General features: G+C 52.1%; 1 protein-coding gene across 2 annotated transcripts; it reads right to left on the minus strand.

Annotated features, from left to right (window-relative positions):
- Positions 1–333: 333 nt before the first annotated feature.
- CLN6 (CLN6 transmembrane ER protein) lies at positions 334–9,884 on the minus strand. 2 transcript variants are annotated; one of them, XM_074917660.1, is made up of 7 exons: positions 9,815–9,884; positions 7,209–7,323; positions 6,371–6,469; positions 3,962–4,150; positions 3,780–3,835; positions 1,911–2,033; positions 334–712 (listed from the first exon to the last, which is right to left on the minus strand). In XM_074917660.1, the coding sequence occupies exons 1-7, from the start codon at positions 9,820–9,822 to the stop codon at positions 424–426; spliced, it is 879 nt and encodes a 292-aa protein (XP_074773761.1). In that variant the 5' UTR covers positions 9,823–9,884; the 3' UTR covers positions 334–423. The 2 variants fall into 2 exon arrangements, with proteins under 2 accessions (XP_074773761.1, XP_074773760.1); XM_074917659.1 differs by lacking the exon at positions 9,815–9,884 and adding an exon at positions 8,266–8,445.
- Between the last annotated feature and the right edge of the window lie 226 nt (positions 9,885–10,110).

The raw sequence follows: 10,110 nt of genomic DNA on the forward strand, positions 1-10,110 counted from the left end.
TGGATCCATCTCTCTGTGCCAAGACACCCACTTCCCAGCAAAACAGCTCCTGTTAAAGGCTGGGACACTCTCCGGGGCCGTGATGGTGCGATGGGGGTTTGGCAGCGGCCTGGGGCTGGGCTGCTGTGCCCCTGCTCCAAGGCAGGAGGGGTTTGGTGCTGCCCCATAAGCACCTAAAACAGAGTTATGTTGTGCATGTGTGAGGGCTGGCGGGTGCAAAGCCAGCGGGGACGCCCCTGCCCTGCCTTTAAAGTGGAGACTATTTTCCCTTTTTTTTCAAACACCCCTTCCCTAGTCTAAGTCTAGTGAACATACGATACTTCTTGCAGCTAATGTTGGTCAGGAATTTATTTGAAATACATCTACATTAGAAAAACTAGATTTATTTTTTTGTTTCTTCAAACCACTTTAAAATATCAAAACTTATAAACTTTCCTTTGCTGCGTGGAGGTTGTTCATGTGCAGGGTGTAAAAGGCCCACGGCTCAGGGATATAGATCACGCCAGGGTACTTCTTCCTGAGAATTTTGTCATTCCACAACCAAACCACCCAAACAGCAATGAGGACCAGCGTTATGATGAAGGAGTAGAAGAGAAAAAGCCCATTGCTGTCCAGGACGAGTCCTTTGCGTTTCTGGTGCATCACTAAAGCCATCATGGCAAAGAAAGTGAAAATGTAGAGGATGAAAATCTGACCCTCTGTCACAAGATACCTACAAAGAAAAAACACCTGTTAGTGCCCCCTTGGGAGAAAGCACTGAGCACCAGCAGCACTTCCAACTTCACCAGAGGTGAATGTCTCCCCCTTCTTCCTGCTCTATATCCAAACAAAGCCATGCTGCTTTCTACTGCCAGATTTTAAGCTGTGATTTGTTTTCATATTTCTTATCAGTAATTTAACAACTGAGCTATGGGCTTCATTAAGAGAAGGGTAAAGAAACACGTTCCCATTAAGGGATTTGAAAGGTGCTGGGCTCCATTTGTGAAGGGGATGATTAAAGGTAGAACCAAAGCCAGACTCTGGCTCCCCCACAGATGTTGTGCTCTTTTAGTCCAAAAATCCGCTGCCCACCCAGCGGCCAGCCTGGAACAGGTGTTAGCAGGGACAAGGAGGAATTAACACTCCCTGGTTCTGAAATGGCTACCACATGAACTGCAGAGATTCACACGGATGTATTTAAAGGAAGTGCAGTGAGGTAACTGGGAACTGACCAGATCATCTTGATGATTTTGACTATTAAAAATTAATTTACTGTATAAAAACAATCTCAGCGGGGGGAAAAGCTATGGGCAAGGGAGAACATAATCTCTGAAGATGAATGAAAAGTTGTTTGGCTGCCATCAGGGAAACTGTTTGGGAAGAAGCTAATGAAAATGGGAAATAAATAAGACCTCTCTCAAAACGCCATTTGGACGTGCAGGGCGAGTCGAGAGGCAGTGTCTGAGCATCACGCAGGCGGCTGGGGCTCTGCGTAACGTGCCTGGACAACCGGCAAGAGCCTCCCCTTGCCCCCGACGAGCAGAGCGGGTGGGCGTGCTGCAGGTGCTGCATGACCACCCCAAAATCGTCCAGAACTGTCTAATGGTGCTGTGAATGGCAGTTTTGAGGGGGGACGGGTGGTGAGTACCAGGGAAGCTGGAAGATGGAGCTCCAGCAGTAACAACACAACTGACTGTGGTTGAAGAAACACCCCGAGCAGGGACAGGAGCGGTGGTTGGTGACCCTGAAGTTGTCCCAACCTGCAAAGGCTAAAGCAGCTGCAAATTTCAAACAGGTTTCATCTGATTTTCCAGATCTGCATATTAGAAGCTGCCCTGCAGAATGGAGAACCCCTGCTTGCAGGCTGCAGGGCTGCCTGTGGTGCTCCCTCTGGATCCCTCGCCCGTCTAGGGCAGACAGAAGCTACTTACCAGTAATAAAGGCTGCTGGGCCCCATCAGAAGCAAGGCAGCCACTGGCATCCTGCTCTCCTCTTCAACAGGGGTGAAGCAGCCGGTAAAATATATAAACAGTATCAGGAAAAAAGGAATATACCTGCAAACATAAACAACTCCAGTTGATGATGTGACCCTGGAACGTGTTTAAGCCCCACCAAATCCAAACCATGCACGTAGGTAATCACTGTATCCTCTAGGTTGGAGAAGACCTTGAAGATCATCCAGTCCAACCATTAACCTCCACCAGATCCCTCAGCGCTGGGTCAACCCGACTCTTCAACCCCTCCAGGGATGGGGACTCCCCCCCTGCCCTGGGCAGCCCATTCCAACGCCCAACAACCCCTTCTGGGAAGAAATACTTCCTAAGAGCCAGCCTGACCCTGCCCTGGCGCAGCTTGAGACCATTCCTTCTTGTCCTGTCGCTTGTTTCTTGGTTCAAAAGACTCATCCCTGCCTCTCTGCACCCTCCTGTCAGGGAGCTGTAGAGGGCGATGAGGTCTCCCCTCAGCCTCCTCTTCTCCAGACTAAACCCCCCCAGTTCCCTCAGCCGCTCCTCATAAGACCTGTGCTGAGCCTGTGAATTAATTTGGTGAGGCCACTTAGGCTGCTCCAGCTCCATGTGCTCGGGTGGGTGAAGCAGGGTTCTGCTCTGTGGGGTCCTGTGGTGCCAGTCGGGGCATCGTTTCTCTGCCGGTGTCACAGCTCTTGCTACGAGATGATTGCCACGTCCACAGGACAGGCGAAGGGCTGGCGGAGCCTGGTGCAGGGCTATTGTGTGTCCTGGCTGCACCGAGGGCTCCTGCAGATAATGAGACTCCAGGGGCTCTTGCAGGAAAAGCCCAAGTTTACTGATTAGGTCAGATGCTGGGCTCAAGTGCTCTGCTGAACAATTGCATTTGTTACACTCCCGGGCTCTGAGAGGCTGTGTAAGACTGGTGTGTGTGTTAAAAGCTGAACCGCAGGAAAGCAGGACATGGAGCAGGATTTCAACAACCTAACAGAGCCCTTTTTTATTTAAAAGAACAGGATTTGCTTGCTTCACCGCGCTCAAGGAACGGCAAATAAACCGGAAAGGCCTGATGGGGGAGAGATTTCCCTCTGCTCTGAGCAATCTCAGGATTATCTAGCAGTGGATAAAGGACCAGCCTGTCCTTTCTGGGGTCTTTAGTTCAGGCAGAGCAGCAGGACAGGGGCCATGGGTGCTGCTGGGACATGCCGCTGCCTGGGGGCACCAGCAAGTGCAGCCAGGCTGGATGAAACCTGCTGTCCAGCTGCAACAAGTGTTTCCAGGCTCGGCTTGGGGTGACAGCGCTGAAATCAGACCCTAACTGAGCTCCTTGGATCACCGTGGCCAAATGGTCCCGGTTCCAGGGCAGCACCAGTCTGGCTACGTGAGCGACCCCTCCCTCGGTGACGGAGAAGAGCGAGCAAAGGGCTGGAGAGACTGGGCAGAGTCGGGTGGTTTTGGGGTCAACCTGCAAAGGAGCAAAAATGTGAGTGGTGGTGACAGCCAAAGGGCCTGTGCTGTAACCCGCCTCTTCACCTGGGCGTCATGTGGAAGGGGGGTGAGGAGCAAGAACAGAGGAGCGTTCCTCAGGCCCCTACAGCTGTCAAACAGCTGCCACATCCCAGAAATATCCCTGAGACAGAGACAAAACTAGGGGGAACGGGCGATAATCCAGGGGAGAGATCCACTGTAATCATGCTGGCTCCAAGAATGTTATTCCCAGCCAGCTCTCATCAGCCACGTTTCATTTTTTTACATATTAAGCTATAATCAGATGAGATTTGCCTGCCCTTGTACCACGGTCTGAGGCCACCAGACAGACTGCAAATCGCTTACCACATCGAATGACCTAAATATTCATCATAGTAGTAGAGCAGCTCAAAGGAATCAATCTGCAATGCAACGAAGAGAGATTTAAAAGGGCAGAGGGAACAGGGTACTATTAAATCTATTAAATAAGAACAAGCAATTAACTTTTTTTTTTTTTTTTGAGTGCTTGTATAAAACACAGACTCTACCAGCGTCTCTGGCTTCAGGTTCTTGATGATGGGGTTCTCTCGTACAGACAGATGGTGCTGGTAGCCACTGAAAATCAGGCGGTGGTTCACAGAGTCTCCGACCAGGTGGATGCTGGCTCCCATGACAAACATGATGATGCTGACATAGACCATTGATCTTGGCAAGGTCTTGGGGGATCTCTCGATGAGCTAAAACCGCAGAGAAGTGTTGAACAGGTACCCATAGAGATGCGTGACAAGTTCTGCCCGCGCCGGCTGTACGGTGCTATGCAAAAAATCATCCCAAAAACCCAAGCACGAGGCCTGCAGAAAGCTGCAGGTTGTGCTGCTGTGGCAGGTGTGAGCTGCTGCCCACGGTGGCTGGCACCCTGCCACGGGAAACAGAGTCACCCCCCCTGGGGAAAGCGGTGTGACCACACCAGAACGAGCTTCCCTGATTCCTGCTACCTTCCCTAAATGCACCTCAGGAGCGTTTCCACCAGCCTACGTGGCTTTCAGGTTTGAGTATGCACTTTATCCTGTTTGCAACAATAAAACCACATTTTTTGCCCTTGTTAAACCCTTCTGCAAAGCAATACCCCTTAACCTGAGTCAACGCTTAGATCCAATCAGTGATGGGGTGCTTCCAACAGAGTACTTGAAGCAGTTTCTTCACTAGATGCGATCAAAACCGATAAATGTAAAATAAAAAAGCAGCTGCTTTCTGTGGCTGCTGTGCTGAGCGGATCTGCAAGGCTGGCTGTGCCCTCCAGTGGCAGGGAGAGCCTCCAGCAGCACTCCAGCTGAGCACCCGCACTTCACTCCCCTGGAAAGAAACACTTGCTCCTTTGTAATTCTCTGCTGGATGATTTTCAAAGGACTCTTGTTGAACTGTTTATTGTTGGGTTTTTTTTCTTTCTGTCTTCCTAAAAGAATCAGACTCACCTCTCTTTGTATTTGCTTCTAAAGAGGAAGCTGCATTTAAACCTGTATCTAGAAATACCTAATTGCCAGCAAAACTGGTTGAAGCAAACTTTTGAACACAAGCTTTAGTGATGAGCTCTCCCTGTACCATCTCAGGGTCTGCTTAGGTCTGGGTAGAGGCACATGAGGCTGGCGGGGAGCCCGGCGTTTCTCAAAACCTGGGGCAAGCCCAGCTGGGGCCAAGGAGCAGGAGCTTCTCTTTGGAAAGAAGCTCCTTGCTCCACTTGCAAAGCAGGGAAGACCTTGAAAGATGTAAATCCCAGATCAGGCGGTTCAGGCTTTGGAGGGGAGGCCAAGCTGGGCTCGGGAATGGTGGGTCAGGGGGGACATGTCAGCACAGCCCGAGGATCAGCTGGGGCTACCGTTGCTTCCCATCTCCCTGCTGCCAAATCAGCTTTGCAGCCCTTCATAAACAGTGAAAAGCTCCTTATTTGTATTTAATTTCAAGGCTTAACTTTCCCTTTCTCTGTAACTGCTGTATGAATGTCAGAGGAGTCTGAAGGGGGAGGAGAGCTAAAGGTCCAGGAAAGCACTTGTCTGATGGAAAAGGACGGTGGGATACTGGGCACAAGGAATGCACCCTGAATAGCAAGTGGATTTTTTTCTGTGGACCAACCCTTCATGCTGTGCAGCCAGAGATGTCCAAGACAGCAAATTTTACCCCAACAGCAGAAATCAGCTGTGTCAGACTGTGATGGGTCAGACTGAGCTCCAGAGCTTTCACATCCCCCAAGGGACCGGATCCTGAATATTCCTTTTTGGCCACACTGGTATTTAAAATCTCCCAGACAGACTCAGGAAAGAGAGAATCATTTACTTCTTAGGACGTAATTCAATTTCTAGCTAATGAAGGTTAAAATATATTTATAATTGCTTTCTCCTGTCTTCTGGCTGCTAAGTATTTAATATAAGAAGATTTCTAATGATACGACAGTCTTTAACCTCATAAATGGTTTACACAATCCAGTAGCTGGCAGCTGAAGCAAGATAAATTCAAGCTAAAGATACAATTCTAATGTCAAAGAGCAAGTGTATTTAAGCTCTGAACAATTTAGAAAGTCTATTATAGTTCCAGCTGTCTCATAAGGTCTTTTAAGTCACGGATGGATGTTGTCTGAAAAATATGCTTTGGTTCAGCCACGGAGAAGGGCTCTGACTCCTCCTGAATCTGGAGTTCCTGGGGAAGCGATTTGCTCTGGATAGGCAGGGAATTGAGTTGTATTCAGATGGTTACTGCCTTGCTCTTTAGAAGGTGCCCTCACAAATTCCTTCTGGAGTGGCAAACCTCTAACATAGAGTAGGGCTGGCTCACTCGCAGGAGTTTGTGAATAATCAACATTTGTTCAACCAACTCCTACCAAGGCTTTACAAAACTGTATTGTTTACCCTGTTTTTACAACCGGTACTATTAAAAAAAAAAGAGAACACCTGCACCTCGAGGTTTACCTTTAGCAGAAGAAATGGCGTGATAACATTGTAAGCCATGTGGAAATAATCTCCAGCGCTCGGTTTGTTTAGAGGAAACCACTCCAAAGGTAGAATTATCTGAGGAAGGGGGGGAGAAAAGCACATCAGTCTATGCTTACCACCCAGCTCGTGATTACGGCCCCGTCACTGCCTGAAAGATGGGGAGAGAGAAAATCCTCACTTTGGAGCGCTGCTGCTTGCTAATTGTCAGCTTGCCTTCACATAGCTGTTAGTGACGATGTCGGGCAGCTCTCCTTGCAGTAAGCACCCCTAAGAGCGCGATCTGGAGATGGGTGCTAAACGCAGGGTGTAGTTACACCTCAGCTGCTTGCTCCTGCAGCGCTGCCCAAAGCCGAGGCTGCGAAGTTGTGTGGCCAAGCGAGCGAACAAGAGCCCTGCAGCAGCGGATCTCCATTAACCCTCTGCCACGTGCAGAAGCCAGCGATAAAAAAAGTATATTTGAGGGTAACAGCCGCTTCTGCCCTGCGCTATGTGTAGAGCAGGAGTCCCAAGCTCTGGAGATACAGGCAAGGTACGGGGAGGAGAAGTAGGAAACTCTCCAGGAACTATTGTTATGAAAACATAAAGTTGTGGGATAGATATATGGAACAAGCTTTTCAGATACCTTCCCTGTGGCTGGAGCAACACGCTTGGTACCAGTTACTCCAGTACATCGTAGCGGTCGTTGTCTCAAGGACGGCTCCTCAAGGGCGTCCCTTTGGTGTAGAAAACAGCCCATGGGTCTACACAGCTCTGCCCCCCACCCTAAAAAAGCTGACTGCAAGCAAAGCGGCGGGCCTGCCTCTGCCACACTCACCATTGCAATGGGACGCCCGAAGTCCAGCACCCAGTTCTGCAGAGTGAAGTAGAACCACAGGTCAAAATGAAACGGGGAGGTCTTGAAGGTGTCCTCGTTCTTGACGGTTCCATGCCTAGAGGTGACAGAAGTGACAGCGTCAGCCTTAGGTCATGTAATAGGTTTCCAAGGAGGCAGGGCACAGACTCGGGGTCTGCATTCCCACTCAAAACCTCTGCTTCCCTGGCTGCTGGCGAGGCTCCAGGCTTTGGGATATGTGGAATAACAACAACGTTGAAAGGCCGAATTGAGGAGGAGGCAGTATTGAAAGGCGAAACATTGTTAACAATAAATACCATGTCCCTGTAAGGTTCTTCCTGGCCGAGAAGTGAGCATAAAAACAGGATGAAAATCTTAAGTGCTGAATTAAGTGCACCTATTTTTAACTTTTGCATGACAAAGCAAAATTCAACTCCCAAGGCACTTCTGCCGAATGCTGAAAACACCTGGATGCCTGGTGGTACTCGAGCATGGGGATGCTCTGGACACACGATCACCTTCATCTCCCACTCTGGAGATCCTCCTCCTACTCCTCTGCAGAACAAGGCCTGATCCAACCCCGCTGAAGTCTTTCCATCAAACAACCCTCCGGCACCACCGGACCTTCACCTCCCCAGGGGAGCAGCGGCCGGATCGCTCTCCTGTGGTGCCAGGTCCAGAACAGCCTCAGCTGGATCAGCCACGACTTGTGCTCCCTGAGCCCACGGTCCAAACCCGGTGGGTGGAGGGTGAGGATGGTGATACCCTGGACAAACCGGGGTGCCCTGGGCGAGCCCGGAGAGCTTACAGCACCCTGGCAGAGGCTGCAAAGCCGGGACCAGCTGGGGTGACCCAGGTAAGCCGAGCCCAGGCCGAGCAGGGGGGACCCTCCGGGATACCCCGGCCAACCGCAGCATCCTGGACGGGGTGGTGGGGCTGGGGGATCCCGGGGGAGCTGGATGAGCCGGGTTGGGGACCCCCGGGGAAGGAGAGGGAGGATGTCCCGTTCCCGTGCTCCCCCCCCGGTCCCACCGCTCACCTGCCCGCGTAGAGCGGCCCGGCGGGCTGCGGGGAGCCCGGAGCCGCCGCCGGGAACGGCCGCTTCCGCGCCGCGCCCTGCATGTGCCCGGCTGGTCCCGGGCCCGCTCAGCCCGGCCCGGCGCGGCTCTGCCCGGGCCCCGCCTCGGCGCCGGGGGACGATCCGCGGCTGCGCGGCCGGTGGCCCCGGGACCGCCCCGGCCTGGGGGGGGAACGGCGGGGCGGGGGTGGCTCAGCGTGGCCCGGCGCGGCGCGGCTCGCAGCCCGACTCAGCCCAGCCTTCCCCGCCCCATACAACGTCCAGGCAGCGGATTTAATTTCCCTTCCCTCTCCAAAGCACCTTCGCTCAGAAAAAGGAGCAGGACGACATTTAACTCCTGAATTGCTCTTCTCCGGAAAAGCTCTGGGCCCTCATGTCCCGCCACGAGCCCTCACTGGGCCGAGACCACCCCACTGGGAGGTGGGAAAAGGCCGGCAGAGACCCCGACAGAAACCACTGCGTCGTGATTTCAGTGATTGCGCGAGGTTTAACGGAAACCAGGTGCTGGCGCACAGCCAGGCTCTGCCAACCATCTGGCTTCTCGCCACGAGAATCGGTGCCTGTGGCTGGGCTCATCTCTTGTACCTGGAACGAAATCTCTCATGTTCTGCACCCAAACAGATGCTGGTGCTCCGAGGGGTCAGGAGATGCAGAGGCCGTACCTTGTTCCCTCTCCCCCGTTTTGCCATCGGGCTGGGACAACTCCGGGGCAGTAAAAGTGTGAGGCAGGGAAGAATCCACACCCCCTGTGACTTAATTTGCACCTCCTGGGGTCTAAATCAGGAGACACATCTGCACTGGAAACAAGCCAAATTCCTCAAGTGGAGACACAACTTTACTGGTCAGAGGAAATGGGAATTTAAGGTGGTTTGAGGCACCAAAACGTTTTGGCTTCTGCCCCTGCTCCTGGGTAGCTCCAGGGCCCTGATGCTGAGCTCAGGATTGGCCTCGAGCTGGGAGCTCTGCAGTAACTATGCCGCCACGTTGGTCTCTGTGTGTCCAATTGCCCAGGTGGTAACTGGGGAGAATAACAAAGGTGAGTCAAAGCTCTCTGCCAAGGAATCGTGGTCCAGGCTGCAGCGAGCTGGACCCTGCAAAGCTGAGGAGGCTCCAAAAAAAAGAAAAACCTTTGCAAAGTGGAGGAGATTGTTGAGGTAATGGAGACAGGTTCCACTTAAACTTACCATGAACCTGGCTTGTCATGCCGTACCTTACACACCTAGGCGGCTGTTAAAAGCTGATCCTCCTTGACTGAACACGGCAGAGCTGACCGCGGCCTGACTCGCTTCCCTCTAGCCTCCCTGGGGCTCCTTTTGGCAACAGCGGCCACGCAGCCAGGCTGCTGCTCCCATCCATAATGTACGTCCCGGCCCGCATGAAACTTTCCACAAAGAGCCGCGGCTCTGGTTGCAGGATTTTAAATTAACTATTAATAGGGCTGATACTGTATCCCCTTGAGAACAATGGCGCGCAGCAGACGGCGGCGCAGGGCACGTATCGCGTTACTTACCACAGCATTTATCGGAACACGTGTAAGCGTCACAGCATGGGGCAACTCCCGGAGGTCGCTGGGAGATGATCTGTGTGGAGGAAAGGAGAGGCAGCCAGGCTGGGGGGGCAATTTAGTTCTCTGTTAAGCTGATACTTGCACAGCGAGGCTGGTAATGGTGTCCCTGAGTTAAGGATGAAGCACCTGTGTGCACTGGGCTTGGGCATAACAGGATTGTTGGGGTGGAGGCATGGCCGAGGTGATGGAAGCTGCTGGTGCCTTCTTTAAAAAAACCCAACAAACTGAACCAAAGAAAA

This window comes from Athene noctua, chromosome 13, assembly GCF_965140245.1.
Source record: "Athene noctua chromosome 13, bAthNoc1.hap1.1, whole genome shotgun sequence".
NCBI classification, from domain to species: Eukaryota; Metazoa; Chordata; class Aves; order Strigiformes; family Strigidae; genus Athene; species Athene noctua.